Below are 19,376 nucleotides of genomic sequence, written 5' to 3' on the forward strand. Positions count from 1 at the left end.
CCTCCTGACTCCCAAACTTCTGCTTCCTTTGACTGTCCTCTTCAATTCCCCATTAGCCTGTGACTACAATATGGACAGAGGCAGAGGCCAAGGGCAGGAGATTGAACACAGCTAAGTGCAGGGTTCTACACATTGCCCACAACAACCCCAGGCAGTGCCCCAGGCTGGGGGCAGAGTCGCTGAGAGCAGCCAGGCAGAGAGGGACCTGGGGGTAGTGGTTGACAGCAGCTAAACATGAGCCAGCAGTGTGCCCAGGCAGCCAAGAAGGCCAATGGCATCCTGGCCTGCATCAGGAACAGTGTAGCCAGTAGGAGCAGGGAGCTCATCCTGCCCTGTGCTCAGCACTGGTGAGGCCACACCTTGAGTCCTGTGTCAAATTCTGGGCCCCTCAGCTTAGGAAAGATGTTGAGCTGCTGGAAGGTGTCCAGAGAAGGGCAACAAAGCTGGGGAGGGGTCTGGAGCACAGCCCTGTGAGGAGAGGCTGAGGGAGCTGGGGTTGCTCAGCCTGGAGAAGAGGAGGCTCAGGGGAGACCTCATTGCTCTCTCCAACTCCCTGAAGGGAGGTTGTAGCCAGGTGGGGGTTGGTCTCTTCTCCCAGGCAGCCATCACCAGAACAAGAGGACACAGTCTCAAGCTGTGCCAGGGGAGGTTTAGGCTGGAGGTGAGGAGAAAGTTCTTCCCAGAGAGAGTTGTTAGCCATTGGGATGTGCTGCCCAGGGAGGTGGTGGAGTCCCCATCCCTGGAGGTGTTTAGGAGCAGACTGGATGAGGCACTTGGTGCCATGGTTGAGTTGATCAGATGGTGCTGGGTGATAGGTTGGTCTTGATGATCTCCAAGGTCTTTTCCAACCTGATTAACTCTATGCTAAAAGAGGATGCTCAGGTTCACTGTGCAGAACTGCTGGCCTGTGGGGTCCTGCTGTGCCCTCCAGACAGGATTCCTTTACATGCTTCAGCAGAGAATAAACAGACACATTTCTTTTGTGGCAGACTGGAGCAGTAAGGCTCCTGTGCTCTCCCCTTGGTGCAGCTCTCTGCATTTGCTTTCATTTAACTGGAACCAATCTCTTCAGCATTGATCCAATCTGTTGCTGTGAATGCTGCTCTGCAAACATATGTGTGGTGTCTTCAAGCTCAGCAGCTTGCAGGAGACATGCAGACCAAACAAGCCTCCTGAGTCACACAGTTACTCCAGCAGCAACTGGGAAGTCTTCTGAACACTCTCCACGAGCCCTGGCATCACATGTGCCACCCAGAAGAGAGAAGCCAGCCTGTGTGTGGGGCACAGGCAGGCAGATCTGGCAGGGCTCTGCCCTCTGCAGCACCAGCTGCCACTCCACAGCGAGCAGGGGGAGCTGACAGCCCGTGGCTGCCTCCCTGCTGCAGCAGCTGAGTGTTCCCAGGGCCACAGACACGCAGAGCAGTGCTCAGTGCACAGCTCCACAAAGACCTCCTGACAGTGATAAGTGACTCCTGCTCCCTGCTGAAGGCTGGCACACGAAGGCAGCCCTGGCTGCCTCATTCACACTGCTCTTAGCATTTGTCACTCCAGCCTGCTTCATTGTCTTTGTGCAAAGGACTGACAGAAGGCCTTACAAAGGTGCAGCCTGCTTCTGGGGGTCTTCAAGATGCCTGGAAGTTGTGATGAGCCTGTTGGGATGTGCCACTGCTCTCCTGAAGGCCACCAGCCTGGGGTAAGCCTCCAGAGCCCCTCTTGCCCAAACCAGCCGAGTCTGCTCAAGGGCAACCTTCCAGTGAGCACGTGGGGGGCAGGCAGAGGAGGCTGCAGCAAGACACTTACAGAGCTGGGGGCTGGCAAAGCAAGCAGGAATCCTGCTCAAAGGAGCAGGTGGGTGAGGCTTACAGGTATCTGCCTCCCAGCTTGGCCTGACCTAGGGACCTGCAACGCTGCTGAGGGTGTGAACAGCCACAGTAAGGAAAGTGCCCTGTCCTGAAGTCCCCAACCAGGCCAAAGCTACCTCTGCTAGGACTGGCCAGCAGCTCATGCCCCCAGGGCTGGCTCAGCAGTCCTGGGGAGGGAGGCTGCAGTTCCACCACAGCAGCAGCAACAGGAGTTCAGCTACCACCAGGATGAAAGACAGCTTTGATGGCCCTGTGACACTAACTGCCACACAGAACTGCAATAAGTGCCAGGGCTGCTGCCCTGAGGCCTTCCAAAGGGAAATCAGCCCCAAGAGGAGCATCACCCTGGGGCTGGGTGAGACTCACCCCACTCATCTTCAGAGGTTTATGCCTGACCTAGTTAGCAGAGAGGGTTTCCAAGGCTGACTAAGACCTAGCTGAGGAGCCTGGCAAGGTGAGTGCACAGCACAGGTGGTTGTCTGAGCATGGGTAGGGGCAGTGCTGCTCTCTGGGCTGCAAGTGCTCACTGCTGCCTCCTGTTCAGCTTCTCATCCCCCAGCACCCCCAAGGCCTTTTCCTCAGGGCTGCTCTCAAGCCAGGCCCTGCCCAGCCTGCATCAGTGCCTGGGATTGCCCTGACCCAGCTGCAGGACCTTGCACTCAGACACTAGAGTCATACCTGGAGAGTTGTTGTAGGGGCAAAGCTGTGCCAGGGGAGGTTGGGGCTGGATGCTAGGAAGTAGTTCCTCACAGAGAGGATTCTCAAACACTGGAATGGTCTGCCCAGGGCAGTGGTGGAGTCACCATCCCTGGAGGTGTTAAAGCAGCTGTGGACCTGGTGCTTAGGGACATGGCTTAGGATTTGACCCTGAACTGGGTTGAAGGTTGGCCTGGATGAGCTTTGAGGTCTCTTCCAACCAGAGGTTTTCTCTGTGTTCCATTTATCTGGAAGTTCCAGGGCTCTGTAGTGTTCCATCAGAGTAAATCATTGATCTGTGAATTCCAATGAACCTTTGCCTCTCCTTGCTCCAGCCCTTCCTTGGCTCTCTCAGCTTCATGGCTGTCACTCCCTAAGTGTTCTCTCTGGCTCAGCTGAGTAACTCCACTGAACTGTGCTGGTTAATTCCTCACCATATGCTCTGCCTGGCTTCAGGGAGTTTTGCTGTTGGAAATGAAGGGTTTGGGAGTTCTGCATAATTTGGGTAGGGACAACTCAGAATTCTCCTGCTAGGACTCTGTAAATTATTTTTGAGGGACCCTTGCAGCCTGGATGTGGCTGTGAGCAACCTGCTGTGGTGTGAGGTGTCCCTGCCCATGGCAGGGGGGTTGGAACTGGCTGAGCCTTGAGGTCCCTTCCAACCCTGACAGCTCTGTGACTCTACAATCCACAGACAGGTGATGGAGGGACCAATTCTGCAACCCCCAAATCCTATCTACTGATACACTTCAATCAGGAGCACAGAACAATGCACATTCTGCCACCACATGTATTCATTTCTCAATGCAGTTTCAAGTGCTAAGCAGTATTTGGTTGCACAGCTCCCCAGTGGGAGCAGAAGCCATGGGTCAAAGTGGTTTCAGCCCAGGTCTCAGAGGCAGACTGCACAGCAGGCTTCTGAAGGTGGGCAGTACAAGGTCCTTTCCCAGCACATTTACACTGCAGCTGCATTTGTCCAAGGTCACTCTGTTTCCACATGCCCAAACTGCTCAGGGCCAGCCTGGTCCTTTCTCCTTCAGGTCTGCCACCAGCCAGTGCAGGGAAGCAGGCAGGAAGACTGATCCTGTTTGAAACTGAGCCTTCCCTGGGTGAGTCAGATGAACCTCCATCACTTGCTCACTCCAGTTTCCCAGGCACAAGTGCATGCTGGCACCAGGAGGGGTAGGAGAAGCCAGGAGCAGCTACACCTCAGCAGCTCAGCCTCTCCATATCCACATGGCTCCAACCACAGCATCTACAAAGACACTTCTGCAGATCCTGGTGGGCTTGGCTGCTCTGCCTGCCTGTGCCAGCCAGCTGAGCAACTTCCTCTCACAAGCCTGGAGGCTGCTCCCCAACCTGCAGTGCTTCCAAAAAGGCATTTTGAGAAGCATCAATGGTATCATGAGCACAGCAATATCATCACAGAGGTTTTGGGCCACTCACTCCAAGGACATTGAGAGGCTGGAGGAGGTCTGGAGAAGGGCAACAAAGCTGGGGAAGGGTCTGGAGAACAGGGCTGGGGAGGAGCAGCTGAGGGATTGTGTGGAGAAGAGGAGGCTGAGGGAGACCTCATTGTTCTCTACAGCCCCCTGAGAGGAGGCTGCAGTGAGGTGGGGGTTGGGCCCTTCTCCCAGGGAAGGAAGGCAAGAGAAAACAGCCTTAAGTTGCACCAGGGGAGGATTAGGTTGGACATTAGAATAAACTTCTTCACTGAATGGGCTCTCAAAAAGGGCAACAGGCTGCCCAGAGAAGTGGCTGAATCCCCAGCCCTGGGGGGGTTTCAGAGCTGCAGCAATGTGGTGCTGAGGGACACAGCTTAGCCCCAGCCTCCTCAGAGTTAGGGAATGGTTGGACTGGATGAGCTGAGAAGCCTTTGCCAACCCCAAGCATTCTCTGGCTCTGCAATTCCCAATGCAGATACTGCCCAGGCTCATTTGAAAGGAAGCACAGAGGACTTCTCTTACCTCTTGTTGAACTCCTCAAGCTCTGCTCCCAGTTTGCCTATTTCAATCTGTAGCCTGGCCCTCTCCTTGGCAGTCTCATCCAGAACTCTTCGAGCATCAGCCAGCTCAGACTCATACAGATTCTTGATGCCACTCACCTGGGGAAGAAAAGGCATTCAGACATGAGACACCCAGGCACCTCCCCAGCACTCAACCCCCAGCCCAGGCTTCACTCAGCCTGCTTTGAAAGAGGGCTGCAGGGAGGTTCTGCATCACACCTTTTCGACTCACATGCACCTGCAAGCAGAAGTGCCCTGCTCCCACACATGGCACTCCAACTCCCAGCAGGGCACAGCCTGAAGTGTGCCAGCCCTCCGAGCAGCAGCTGAAGCAGATCACTGCACCCTTCACACCTTGAGTCCTGTGGCCAGTTCTGGGCCTCTCAGTTTAGGAAGGACATTGAGAGACTTGAAGGTGTCCAGAGAAGGGCAACAAGGCTGGGGAGAGGCCTTGAGCACAGCCCTGTGAGGAGAGGCTGAGGGAGCTGGGGTTGTTTAGCCTGGAGAAGAGGAGGCTCAGGGGAGACCTCATTGCTGTCTACAACTCCCTGAAGGGAGGTTGGAGCCAGGAGGGGGTTGGTCTCTTCTCCCAGGTAACCAGCACCAGAACAAGAGGACACAGTCTCAAGCTGTGCCAGGGGAGGTTTAGGCTGGAGGTGAGGAGAAAGTTCTTCCCTGAGAGAGTTGTTAGCCATTGGGATGTGCTGCCCAGGGAGGTGGTGGAGTCCCCATCCCTGGAGGTGTTCAAGAGGGGATTGGATGTGGCACTTGGTGCCATGGTCTAGTCCTGAGGTCTGTGGTGCCAGGTTGGACTTGATGATCTCTGAGGTCTCTTCCAGCCTTGGTGATACTGTGATAGAATCACATCTCAAACTCCTCACCTTCATTTCCAAAGCTGCTGCTGCTTTGGGAAGTGTTTTGAGCCCCTGAAGTCTTGAGTTGTGCAATACAGATGGGAGGCTCAGCCTGACCCTGCTGCTTTTGCACTGGCAAGCTGAAAGTCATCTGGAACTACACACACTGCAGAAAGGAGACCTGTTCAGAGCTGAGCTTCTCTGCCTCTGAGGATAAGGATCTCCAGACCTCTCCCTGTCTCAGCTCAATACTTTATCAGCTGCTCAGATCACAGCAAGGCACCTGGAAGCCTTTTGAGGAATGCAAGACACTCTCAAAGGTGTAGCAGACAGCCACACTGCCAAGACCTTGGAAGGCTTCTGCTATTACTTCTAGGAAATACCAGACCAGCTCTTACTGGTGGAAGTTCTGAGACACAGCACTCAGGGAAGAGAGCCCAAAGCAGGATGCACCACCTGAGGAAGAGAAATTCCCTACCAAAGCATAAGGTGTAGAAACAAGGAAGCAAAGCATGCTGCTCCTGGGAGTGTCTGCTGCAGCACCAGAAGACAGACTCAACCATCTGGTCTTCAGAAAGCCTGACTGAAAGCAGTGAGGCTGTGAGCAAACTTCAGATCCTCAGCAAACTCCTGAAAGCAGCTGAACTGTGGCAGCAGGGAGGCTGAGGAGCCTTCCTGTACAAGCACACAGAGGGACCTGCACAGACTGGACAGATGGGCAGAGGCCAACAGGTCAACAAGTCCAAGTGCCAGGGGCTGCACTTTGGCCACAACAACCCCATGCAGAGCTACAGGCTGGGGGCAGAGTGGCTGAGAGATGCCAAACAGAGAGGGACCTGGGGGTGCTGATTGACAGCTGCATGAACATGAGCCAGCAGTGTGCCCAGGGGGCCAAGGGGGCCAATGGCATCCTGGCCTGCATCAGGAACAGTGTGGCCAGCAGGAGAAGGGAGGTCATTGTGCCCTGTGCTCAGCACTGGTTAGGCCTCACCTGGAGTCCTGTGTCCAGTTCTGGGACCCTCAGGTTAAGGACATTGAGAGACTTGAAGGTGTCCAGAGAAGGGCAACAAAGCTGGGGAGGGGTCTGGAGCACAGCCCTGTGAGGAGAGGCTGAGGGAGCTGGGGTTGCTTAGCCTGGAGAAGAGGAGGCTCAGGGGTGACCTCATTGCCCTCTACAACTCCCTGAAGGGAGGTTGTAGCCAGCTGGGGGTTGGTCTCTTCTCTCAGGCAACCAGCACCAGAACAAGAGGACACAGTCTCAAGCTGTGCCAGGGGAGGTTTAGACTCGAGGTGAGGAGGAAGTTCTTCACCGAGCAAGTCGTTCACCATTGGGATGTGCTGCCCAGGGAGGTGGTGGAGTCCCCATCCCTGGAGGTGTTCAAGAGGGGATTGGATGTGGCACTTGGTGCCATGGTCTGGTCATGAGGTCTGTGGTGACAGCTTGGACTCGATGATCCTTGAGGTCATTTCCAACCTTAGTGATACTGTGATACACCAAGGCCAGGCTGGATGAGGCCCTGAGCAGCCTGTGCTGGTGGGAGGTGTCCCTGCCCATGGCAGGGGGCTGGAACTGGATGATCTTGAAGCTCCCTTCCAACCCAACCCATTCTGTGAATCTAAGGACCTGGCTTGGCTGTCCCTGCAATCTCTCTTCCTGCCTTTAAAGAGTGCAGTTGAATAAAGCTTGACAGCAGGTTTTGTTTGCCTGTCTCCAGCAGAAGCCAATACAACTCTGTGCTGCAGGAGCACAGACTGCATTGGGACTCTCAAAAGATCATCTTGGCCAATCCTGCACAGTCAGCAAGGACATCACCAACTGGAGCAGGCTGCCCAGGGCCACATCAAGTCTCATCTTGAAAGTCTCCATGCCACAAGGCCAGGTTGGATGAGGCCTTGAGCAATCTGGTGGGGTCCCAACCACCTCCCTGGGCAGCCTGTTCCAGTGTCTCCCCAGCCTCACTCTGCAGAACTTCCTCCTGATGTCCAACCTAACTCTGCCCTGCTCCAGGTCCAAACCCTTGCCCCTTGGCCTATCCCCACAGCCCCTTCTGAGCAGACCCTCCCCAGCCTGCCTGCAGCTCCTCTGCAGACACTGAAATGCAGCTCCAAGGACTCCCTGGAGCCTTCTCTCCTCCAGGCTGAACAGCCCCAGCTCTCCCAGTCTGCCCCCTAAGAGAGGTGCTCCAGCCTTCTAACCACCTCTGTGGCCTCCTCTCCACACCACCAAGGGAACCAGGGAGATTCCCAGGCCATCAGGACTTTCATCCTGGAGAACCCAGGAGAGCAAACACATCTGCAACCACAACCAGCTGCCCACAGGCCAAGCACTGAGTCTGCACCATCAGGTACTGCAACTACAGGGCTGCTCCTCTCCTGTCAGCAATTCTTCAGACCATGTGCCTTCAGCTCTTGGGTGTGCTCAGCCCTTGAGCTGGGACACCTACCAGCAGCTTGGGGCTTGTTGCTGTAGGTTCAGACACACACACCCCACACATCACATGCAGGACACAAGGACAAACCTCCTCCCAGTACTCCCAGGCAGGAGCTGGGATTGCTCTGTCCAAGCACAGAGGGAGAAAGCCTTCCTCCCTGGTTTTGTGTGCATACTCTCACAGCACTCTGCTGCTGGTGTGCTGCTTTCAAAAGCAGCAATTGTTTGCTGCTTCTTGTGGCATGACAGACACCAGAGAGCATAACCACCACCAGAACAACCCTCTGAAGAGAGAGCAAATACCTAACTCAGCTCCTGGGTAGAGAGAGCATAGCTGGATGGAGCTGAAGTCTGTGTGGTGGAAACAGTTGCAGAAGCTGTTGGGAAACAGAGCAGCAGAGACTTGAGCTTCTTCAGCAGCAAGGCCTGGGTCACTCAGGGTCTCCACTGGTGGCAGCCCACTAGGTGTTCTCCAGCAGCATGCTAACCTCTTCTCTGCTCTTACCCCAGGAACATCCCTGAGCAGGCAGCACATTGGTCTAACTCACAGTCCAGAACATGAGTCAAGAAGCTACTTCTTCACTTGGCTCTTCTGCCTGAGCAGTGCATTAGCTGAAACAACCCAGACATAGAATCACAGGTTTGGGCTGGAAGGGACCTCCACAGGTCATCTAGTCCAGCTGCAAGGGGCAGGGAAATCCTCCACTAGATCAGCTTCCCAGAGCCCTGTCCAGCCTCACCTTGAGGATCTCCAGGGATGGAGCCTCAGACACCTCCCTGGGCAACCGGCAGCAGTGTTCCAGCAGCCTCCTGGAGCAGAACTTGTTCCTCACATCCAATCTCAAGCTGCTCTGCTCTAGTTTGAAGCCATTGCCCCTGGTGCTGTCCCTGCAGGCCTTTGGGAACAGTCTCTCTGCAGCCTTCTTGTAGCCCCTTCAGGTGCTGGCAGGCTGCTCTAAGGTCTCCCTGGAGCCTTCTCTTCTCCAGGCTGAACCCCCCCAGCTCCCTCAGCCTGTCCTTGTAGCAGAGCTGCTCTGACTCCCTGATCATTTTCCTGGCTCTCCTCTGAACCTGCTCCATCAGGTCCATGTCCTTCCTGTGCTGAGGGAGATGATGCAGATTCCAGCACAAAGAAGCAGCAGCAAGACCTTCAGTTGCTGCAACAAAATCCTCAGCCCCCTGCTCAGAACTCCAACAACAGGATGCAAGGAGAATATGGCAACACTGGAGCAGGTCCAGAGAAGCACAAGGAAGCTGGGGAAGGGTCTGGAGAACAGATTTGGTGAGGAGCAGCTGAGGGAGCTGGGGTTGTTTACTGTGGAGAAGAGGAGGCTGAGACCTCCTTGCTCTCCACAGCTCCCTGCAAAGAGATTACAGGGAAATGGGGGTTGGGCTCTGCTCCCTAGGATCAGGTGATAGGAGAGGAAATGGCCTGGAGTTGTGCCAGGGGAGGGCTAGGTTGGGAAGGAGGAAACATTTCTTTGCTGCCAGAGTGGTCAGGGCTTGGCAGAGGCTGCCCAGGGAGGTGGTGGTCAAGAACCATGCAGATGTGGCACACTGAGCTGTGGTGTAATGGCCATGGGGGTATTAGGCCAGTGGTTGGACTCCCTCTCAGAGGTTTGTAACCAGCCAAAACCATGCTGTGAATCTATTACTGGTAAAAGTTTTAGCTGCTCAAGCTCAAGCTGAACTGGAGGACAGTGCAAGATGGTCTTTCCAGATCACCCAAAGCAGCACACTAACCTTCAGCACTGATCAAGTAGAGAGAGCCAGACACAGCAGCAGGCTGAAGGGAAGGTTCAGGTATCTCAGGTAGTGATAGGACTAGGGGGAATGGAATGAAGCTGGAGGTGGGGAGATTCAGGCTGGAGGGGAGGAGGAAGTTCTTCCCCATGAGAGTGGTGAAGCCCTGGAATGGGTTGTCCAGGGAGGTGGTTGAGGCCCTGTCCCTGGAGGTGTTTAAGCCCAGGCTGGATGAGGCTCTAGCCAGGCTGATCTAGTGTGGGGTGTCCCTGTCCATGGCAGGGGGGTTGGAACTAGATGATCCTTGTGGTCCCTTCCAACCCTGAATGATACTATGAAGGTGAGGAGGGCCAGCCCAGCTGAAGCAGCCTGGGACCAGGGGTTGCCAGCAAGCCCAGCCCTCACTGAAAGCACTCTGCTAGCTCAGCACTGAGTGCTCCAAGTGCCACCCCTCAGATTCTGTTCTGCTGGATGGAAGGGAACTTTACTGACTGAAGAATCTCCAGAGAAGCCTGGTCCCAGCAGTGCCTCTGGCAGTGCAGAGACAGGAGGCTGCTTTGCCCTGGCCCTGCTGGCACTCTTCAGCCCACTCTTCAATTGCTTCACATTTACAACTCACTTTGGTCCCCAGTGCAGTGGCATTTCCAGCCACTCTTAACAACATGCTGTTGGACCACAGCAGGACTTCCCAGGACAAGCCTCACAGGCACCTCCTGGACAAAATCCAACCCAGAAGCCAACAGGAACAGCTGCCAGTGGCCACAGCAACAGGAGGAAGACGAATGAATGCACCTAGCAACCAGTTCCACTTCAGAGCAGAGTGCCACCCAGCAGCACCCACCTGTGCTTGAGCCCCCCCAGAGATCACTGGATGCCAGAGACACCCTGCCTGATGGCATCTGCCAGCTCCCTCTCCTCTCCTAGCAGTGAATACCAATTCAAATGCCTTCCTTCATCTGTTGCTTCTCATCCCTTGACTTGGGTTACCACAGCTCACTGTCTCCTACTCCTCACACCTGAGCCAGACACAAACCCATCCCAGGAACCTAGGCCAACCCTTCCAGTGTGGGCAGCAGAAGCAGAGCAGCTGAAAGGTAAATGCTGAAGGGAAGTTGTAGAGTGAGGCAGGCAGGCAAAGCTCCTTCACTCACCTGTGCTCCCAGCTCCAGAGAGGAAAACATGCTGAGCCAAAACTCGCTTCCAGGAACCAAAACCCAGCAGGCACCCAACACAAAGCTGTCTAATCCCTCTGTAAACCTCCTCAGCTTTTGGTTCCCACAGCAGAGAGCAGCACACAAGCACAACTGCTCAGGTAAGAGCTCCTGCCTGATAGCTTCATTTGCTGCCTTCAGTCTGTCCTGGGAGAGGTGCTGAGTATCTGCTTGTGACTTAAAGAGACCTCAGAGCTCTTCCCATTTCCAGCTTTGCTCCTGGTCAGAAATGATTCTGCTGCTGCTCTGCCTCTCTTGGCAACCTTCCCCCACACACTTCTGAGCTCTAGATGTTCTGCAGGAGGCTAAGGGAGCCACAAGCAGCATTCAGAGCACAGGGACAGTGCTGATTCACACAGTGCCTGCTGACCTGCAGCTGCACACAACACAGGGACAAGACAGGAGGTCAAAGGCAGAAACTGCTGCAACTCCAAGAGGTCACCATTAGCCCCAGCTGCAACCCAGGTGGGGACTGACACCTGAGCAGCTAATTCAGGAAGCCACAGGAGAAAGTAACTCTTCACCCAGTTCTCAGCAGCACAGAGGAGCAGGTCTGCTAAGGTGCTGTCAAGGAACCCAAGCTGACTTGTTCTCAGCACCTTTGATCAGCCTGCAGCTCCCTGGATCTCCCATCCTGCCCCTCCTGATGCTGCCATTGGCTTTCTCCTGGTCTCCAGGAGCCTCCCCTAATCATCATTTCACAGGTAACTGAGAGTGGCCTCACAATGATGTCAGCCACTTCCCTCCTGGGTGAGTGGATCCAGACTCCATGGACTGACATCCAGCTTGCTCAGATGTTCCCTGCTCTGATCCTCCTCTACCAAGAGTAAGCTTTCCCTGTGCCAGACCTCCCTCTGGTCTCAGGGGGCTGAGCCTCCTGCAGTGTGGTCTGAGCACAAGGAGGCACTGAGTACATCAGCCTGCCTCCTCACCCACACAGCTCTCTTACCACCTTTGCTCCATGGTGGAGCACCCCTGAGCTTGGAGGAGGTTATCCTCCAGCATCAATCCAGCTCTCAGCCTTTTCTCTCCAGAGCTACAGCCCATGCAGTTCTTCCAAGAGCAGACCTGAAGCAGCTCAATGGTCACTCTCCTGATGTCCAGGGTTGTGGTCCTGCTTTTTGCTCTGCTCCATCCTCTAAAGATCTCATGGTCACTCCCCTGACATTCCTGACCAAATCTTCCTATTTATGCTTAGCTCTAGCAGAGTGCAAGGACTGAGGCATGAAAGGCTTCTCCCAGCTGGCTGGAGGAGGCCTCACTTACCTCTTGTTCTTGATCAGGTCAGCAGCAGAGACACATCACAGTGTAATCCATCTGGGTCTGCTCACCCAGCCTGACCAACAAGCTCCCAGCAAGCAGCAGCAAGCTCCCTGTCCACAGGCAGAGCTCCAGGCATCCCCACTGCTCTCTCCCATCAAGAGCAACTCCCCCTGCTCTCCCTCCTGCCAAGCCTGGATCCAACCACAGCATTCCAGCCACAGGAGCCACCCCTGATCTCACAAGGTCACAGCTCTGTGACTGCCCACACACTTCTCACCCCCACATCCATGCCACAGGTGTTCACAGGCACCCACACCTGATGCTTCCCTGGGAGGGGCAGGAGAGCTTCCCCACACTCCCTTCTCCAGGTGCCTGTGCTTGGCTGTCTCCCTTCCAGCCCTCTTCTGCTGCTTTCTCTTCTGTTTGCATCACCCCAGGCCTTTCACTTGCTCACTCCATCCACCACTTCCTCACCTGATCTTACCTGAGAGGAATCTCTCCCTCCTCCACCATTCCCAGCCTGAAGTTTTTCTTAGCAGGCTGACCAGCCCTGTTGGCAAACACACACTTGCCCTACTTAGTCAGCTGGCTTCTGCCCCTTTGAAGCAGTTGTCAGTCCTGAAAGACTGTTCCATGGCCACAAAACCCAAAGTCCTGCTGCCAGCAGCAGTTGTGCAATCCAGTTGCTCTGCAGGATCTGCTCAGCCATCCTCCAGCCCTACCCCCCTGCACACCACCTGGGTCCCCACACCATCAGCAACCATCCAGAGCCACCACTCATGTTTGAGCCTCTCTAGGCCACCCCTGCCAGCATCACTGAAGAGCAGCAGGGCTCACATGGCCAGGTGAGCCTCAGCAGCCTCTCTACAACACCCAGAATCAAGCCCCTGGGGAGCAGCAAACCTCCCCAGAGGACAGGTCAGGCCTGCAGATGGGACTCTCCTCTCTGAAAACACAGCCCCTCCAGCTGGAGGCAATGAACAAAGCTAAAACCTCAAATGGGAGCTCAGCAGGACCCAGAAGAGAGGCAGCAGCCTGGTCCAGGTGTCAGTGTGCAGCCCAGTCCGACTCCTCCTGCACACAGGCCAGGCCAGACACCCCACATCCTGCACCAAGAATGTGCTTTGTCCTCTGTACAGCCTGCAGGTTTGTAACTGGGCAACATTGGGCACAAGGAAGCAGAGCACATGCAGGACAAGAGAAAAGGAGAGGCTTCCACAGCACAGTCTGAAAGGAAGGGCTGCTGGATGCTCTTTAACCTGCCAGCCTGTGCTGGGAGCACCCAAGGAAGCTCAATGTGCAGAGCCTCACAGAGAGAGGAACACAGACCCCTCACTGGAGACAGGCTGCAAGTCACCACCAGAGACACAGGAGCATGCCAAGAAGGCAGAGAACCCACGTGCTAGGCAAGAAGCAGGTCCCATCCAACCACAGGGGAGCCCACACCAATGTGGGGATGAACCACTCATTCCATCAGGGCACAAAGCACAGGGCTGTTCTCCCCAGGCATGGCTCCCTGGGTTCTCCTTCAGCCAGCTGGGGGCTGACAAAGGACTGCCAGCCAGCCATGGCTCAGCCTCACCAAGGACACCAGCCAAGTTCTCCAGAACAATGAAGAACATCACCACCATCACCTCCCTGATGATGTCTACAGTGCCAGAAGACCCTGGCCTGGGGGCTCAGCTCCTGGGTGACCAACCATCCACAGCAGCATCTCAAGATGAATTTGGCAGGTGGCAGTTAGGCAGCACCAGACCCCAGCCAGGCCAGGAGAGAGGTTCTGCTCACTACACAGGGTGCACACACAGGGCACAGCAGCTGCAGTACTGGCAGCTAAGTGGAGACCAGGGGAGACTCCAGTCAGAGGTCTGATGGCTGGGACATACAAGACTGCAGCACACCCACGGAGCTGGGAAGACACAGCAGAGGGAAGCCCCAGAAGATACTGCTTTTGGCACAAGAACAATGGCTGTCAGTGGCTGAGGCCCACAGGGATGATCATCTCTCTATAGTTCTCCTTCCTGTGGGTGAGCCCAGGGGGATGTCCTCAGAACAGGGCAGCAAGCCCTCCCATGCCCATCACATCTGCTCAGGGAGGTTGCAATCACAGCACTGCAGGGAATCAGCTGAGGGGAGGTCCAGAGCTCTTCTCTTCTTGACCCTTCCAGTGTTTCCCCCTCCCAGCCTCACAAATCAGGTTGTTGAAGAGCCTTGGTCACATACTAGGGAGGTGGAAAGCCAAGAGGATGAGCTAAGTTTCTGTCCTAGGCTGAGCTACATGGGGGGATCCATGCAAGAGAGCAACCAGATAAAGAGTGAGAGCAGTTAGAGGCTCCTCCAGCTACAGAAGGAAGTTTGTCTGAGGGCTCTCTATACATCTTGCTTGCTCCAGGCCCACTGCATCCAAGTAAAAGCAGAACAGCACTGGATGTGCTGAGGAAAAGCAGGACAAAGGACTATAATTAGCAGAGGACTAAGATGAATCAACTTCAGCAGAGTTCCTTTTCTCTGCTGTTCAGAGGTGGCAGCTCCATGTCCACCAAAAGCCACAGGAGTTGCTTTGTTTCACAGCCAGGATGCAGCTGTGGTTTGTCAGCCTAAGGAGATTGCCCAGAGGAGAAAGTGGCTGCTTTCTTCTCTCTTCTGCAGATGAGTGATTACAGCAGGGAGAGAGAACATCCTGGAAGCTGATGATTAAAGACCTTCTGGCAGTGGCTAAGGTCCTTGCCTGAAGAGCATCATCAGAACTTCTCTCATCTAGAGGAGCCTCCCCTAAACTAGATCTTGATCAGAAATGCCAAGCCTTTGTTCCCATGTGTGCAGGCATGGGTGGAGAGGGCATCAGCCCAGTCCCCTTCTCAGACAGAGTCAAGATGAGACACTGGAGTGATAAGCAGTGGACAAACACCTCTCATGACACCGAGGTCCTTTCCAACCTAAGTGATATTGTGATACTCTTCTCTACTGCTTGTCACACAGCTCCTCAGCCTCCCATTTGCTTGGATTATGGATGCATCCTGCTGCCAAGGTGCTAACACAGACCCCAGTGGTGAGCAGTCACACCTGCTCGCCAGCACACGCCATGCACCCACCATCCACCGCAGAAGCGTTCCCTGCCACTCCCCCAACACCACCAGACTCAGACAGCTCAAAAAGCCACCACAAAACCAAAAGATCCAAACCCAGAGCTACATTCACACCCAGCTGGGGACAGCCAGGATGATTTTTCACCTTGGACACCCCAGGAGGAGACAACACTCCACCCGAAGCACGTAAAGTGAACGTAAAGACAGAATGAGGCAGCCAGAAGAGTATCACTGCTCAGTGCTGCTCTGTGCCTCTGCCCAGGGTTCAGAGGTGCTTTGGGGTCTGCCTGGCTTTTGGAAGGCTTGTTTTTCATTTGTATCTCATTTCATGCTACACCTGACCATCTCCTGAACACCCTGCAACAGGGCAAGGTGAGAGTGACCTGCCAGCAGGAGCTCCACCTGACCAGACTGCAACTGAAAGGGAAAGGACAGGATTCTCCCCTTCCAGTCAACCCCAAAAGCTGGCAGCAATCTGAAGCTCTGCTGCTCCCACTGCCCTCAATCACTGCAAGCTAGAAGTCTCCTTTTTTGGCCATCTGTCAGCAAAGCAGCAGGCTGTCCTCACGGGGTGGGGAGGCAGCTCACAAGCGTGGTCCAGAGACCAGCTGAAAGCTCTTACATCATCTCTGACGTGACAAAGGAGAGCCTGAGGAATCCTGACAATGGCTCACAGAATCCTAGACAGCCTCAGGTTGGAAGGGACCTCACAGACCCTCTACTCCAACCTCCCCAGATGCCTCTCAGCTAGACTGCTTAAGACTTCAGCCAGCCTCGCCTTGAACACCTCCAGGGAGGAAGCAGCCACAACCTGCCTGGGCAGCCTGTGGTCCAGAGCCTCTGGAGTCTCACCACCCTCATGCTGAAGAGCTTCTTCCTCAGCTCCAGTCTAACCCTGCTCTGCCTCAGCTTCAAACCATTCCCCCTTGGCCTGTCTCCACACCCCCTCAGGAAAAGTTCCTCTGCAGCCTTCCTGTAGGATCCCTTCAGGTATTAGAAGGCAGCTCTGAGGTCGCCCATGGAGACTGGCTAAGAATTAGGACCTTTTATGAAGTCTGGAAGTGAAGAAGGAAAGCTCAAAGGCTAAGTAAGCAAAATATTCCCATCAGAATCTTCAGGTCCATTTCCCATTTGGACTGGAGTAGCACTGGTAACACACAGGAGTCGGTTTGCGTTCATACGAGGAGCCTAATGAGATTACAGCGAGGGCTGCCTGCCCGTCTCGTGTTACTCCTCCCGTGTGTGCCGTCAACAGAAACACATCCTGCCCCCCTCATTTGAAATTCACACTCCTTCCACAGCCTCCAGCAATCCACAACTGACGAGCCCCAGGAGCCAGACGGGGTTATTTTGTTTGCAGCCTGATCTCGCACAGGACAAGGGCTGCAGCCGCATTTCACGTTCAGAAGCATTCAGCTCTTCTGCAAACGCAGCAGCTCTAATCTATCATTACGTGGTACAAAGCCACTTTGAAGGGACTTCAATCCTGGGTGTACACCGATTGCAATCACTCCCCAGACGAGACACTATCATATCTGGTCTGCTTAGACCACATTAATTCAAACCCACCCTCCTCCCCTAGCATCCTCAAAGCAGACCCTTCAAGAGGGGAAAAAAAAGCAGCCAACAGATACCAATCCATTGCATCACACAAGCTCCAGCAAAGGCTGTTATCTGCTGGCCTCCCACAGCAGTTTCACTTCATCTCAGAGGTGGGACACCCCACACTGCAACCTGCCCCAGCGGCGGAGCAGAGGGGGTCTGGGCCAGCACAGGATGGGTGGGACCGGCCCCAGCTGTGCCACTGGCTACATCCTTCCTCTCCCTGGGAAAGAGTCCGGGGGAAAGCAGATTCAGCAGAAGGGGGGAAAGCACCGCGTGGCCGAGGAAGAGCGATCAGCCAGTTTCGCCGTGGTGCTCACAGGAAGCGGCTCAGAGTGATTCACGCTGCAATGATTTAATTCCTCGCATTTGCGGGAACTACAAGGGTTTCCCCTGGTGAAAAGCGAAGTTCGGCTAAGCCCCTCTCCCACCCTCGCCCCCTCCCCGCAGCCCGCAGGGCACAAGCAGCATTTGGGTTAACTCGGGCACAGGACGCATGTGCCGCGCGCGGGGCCGCGCTGGAGCAGCCTCAGCCTGCGCGGGAACAGCCTGCAGCGGGGAAGCGGCCCGGGGCTCACCAGACCCCCGCGCCCGGGACCCCGGCAGCGGGGTCCGGCTGCCAGCCCTACCTGCCCCAAACACGCAGAGCAGCCCGAGCCCGCCGCCGCCGCCGCCGCCCTCCCGCCGCGCAGCGCCGCGCCCGCCCCGCCGCCCGGGGCCGCCTCCCGCCACGACCGGGCCCGATCCCGCCAGCGGCGCCGGCGGCGTTAGACTTCTCACTCGGTGACGACCCCGGCCGGAGCCGCCCCCACCGCGCCTCGCCGGGCCGGCTCGCTGCCCTGCATGGCGGCCAGAGAGCCCCCGGCAGCCCCCGTGGGGCCGCAAAGGCGGGAGACGGATCTGCACACACCCCCACACCCCCCCCACGCCGCCAGCTCCTGCCCCAGCCCCGAGCCCAGCAGCCGGGCACAGCCAGACCCCACCGGCGCGGGCCGAGCCCGGCGGCGCGGGCCGGGGTCTGGCGGGAGCCGCACGGCGGGAGGCGGATGGCGCCGAGCGCGCGGAGCCGCCCCAGCGCGCCCCGCGCCGGGCGGGCCGAGGCGCCGCGCGGGAACAGGGCGGCCGAGCCCTTGGGCCGCGGACCCGCTCCCCAGGACGCGGCGGGAGAGCTGCGCCCAGCTGGCCGCCGCCACCGCTCGCCCTCCCGCCCCGCAGCCGCGGGCAAGGGCCGGCGGGCCGCCTCGCGCCGTACCTCCCGCGTAGTGACCTCCTCCTTCTCGGAGATCTTGAGCAGCAGCCGGTCATTCTCCAGCTCCAGCGACCGCACACGGTCGATGTAAACGGCCAGGCGGTCATTGAGCTGCCGCAGCTCCTCCTTCTCCTGCAGGCGGGAGATGCGGGTCGGCGACAGCGGGGTCCCGCCGGGGGTGCCGCGGCTCGGGGTGCCTGACATGGCGCTCAGTTCGCGGGCAGGCGGGCAGCGGGCTCATTCAATCCAGCCGCACCGGGGGAGGAGGCAGCGGTAAGATGGCGGACATCGCCTTCCCCCGCCGCCACGCCGCCTGGGAAATGAAGTCTCGGCGCCAAGATGGCCGCGCCGCAGGGCACGCCGGGAGGCGCAGTCTGGGCTGCCGTCCATTTTGTGGGTTGCGAGAGGGCACTGAGGCTGTTTCACACCAGAGCGTAGCTCATGGCATGTAGTAAAACACAACGCTAGACAGTAAAGGAAGCGCGGCAGGCGAGGGGCTGTTCCTGATCTTTGTTTGTTGGTTTATGAAGCCGGGAGACAGCGGAGTTACTGAGCAGCATTGCTTCTCACGCCCCTCACCTGCCAGCGGCCGCCCCTGGCCCCGCTCAGCAGCAGTGGCCGTTCAGGCGAGCCCCCAGACCCTTCCCTACAGCTTGTCACGCACCCCTGCCCATCCTCTGTGGAAGCCCAGAGACGTTAGCTGCTGGCACAGCCTGCAACAGGCACGGGTTGGAAGCGCCGCTGTGCTGCTGTCCCTCACCACGCTGTGCTGCTGCCCCTCACCACGCTGTGCTGCTGCCCCTCACCACGCTGTGCTGCTGCCCCTCACCACGCTGTGCTGCTGCCCCTCACCACGCTGTGCTGCTGCCCCTCACCACGCTGTGCTGCTGCCCCTCACCATGTTGCTGACCCTCACCACGCTGTGCTGCTGCCCCTCACCACGCTGTGCTGCAGACCCTCACCGTGTTGCTGACCCTCACCACGCTGTGCTGCTGACCCTCACCAAGCTGTGCTGCTGACCCTCACCACGCTGTGCTGCTGACCCTCACCACGCTGTGCTGCAGACCCTCACCCCGCTGTGCTGCAGACCCTCACCACGCCGTGCTGCAGACCCTCACCACGCTGTGCTGCTGCCCCTCACCCCGCTGTGCTGCAGACCCTCACCCCGCTGTGCTGCAGACCCTCACCAAGCTGTGCTGCTGACCCTCACCACGCTGTGCTGCTGACCCTCACCAAGCTGTGCTGCAGACCCTCACCAAGCTGTGCTGCTGACCCTCACCACGCTGTGCTGCAGACCCTCACCACGCTGTGCTGCTGACCCTCACCACGCTGTGCTGCTGACCCTCACCATGCTGCAGACCCTCACCACGCTGT

At 56.8% G+C, this 19,376-nt stretch overlaps 1 protein-coding gene across 1 annotated transcript in view; it reads right to left on the reverse strand.

Moving 5' to 3' along the window:
- LMNB2 (lamin B2) overlaps window positions 1-18,276 on the reverse strand; it is a 46,765-nt gene extending 28,489 nt beyond the window's left edge. The window contains exons 1-2 of the mRNA XM_068156371.1: window positions 18,006-18,276; window positions 4,526-4,662 (exon numbers count right to left, since the gene is read on the reverse strand). Of these exons, the coding sequence (XP_068012472.1) occupies window positions 4,526-4,662; window positions 18,006-18,206 (338 nt within the window). The 5' untranslated portion in view covers window positions 18,207-18,276. The remainder of the gene's footprint in view (window positions 1-4,525; window positions 4,663-18,005) is intronic.
- Between the last annotated feature and the right edge of the window lie 1,100 nt (window positions 18,277-19,376).

Source organism: Melanerpes formicivorus, unplaced genomic scaffold (assembly GCF_026170545.1).
Source record: "Melanerpes formicivorus ecotype bairdi unplaced genomic scaffold, bMelFor1.0.p_v2 SCAF_34, whole genome shotgun sequence".
NCBI lineage: Eukaryota > Metazoa > Chordata > Aves > Piciformes > Picidae > Melanerpes > Melanerpes formicivorus.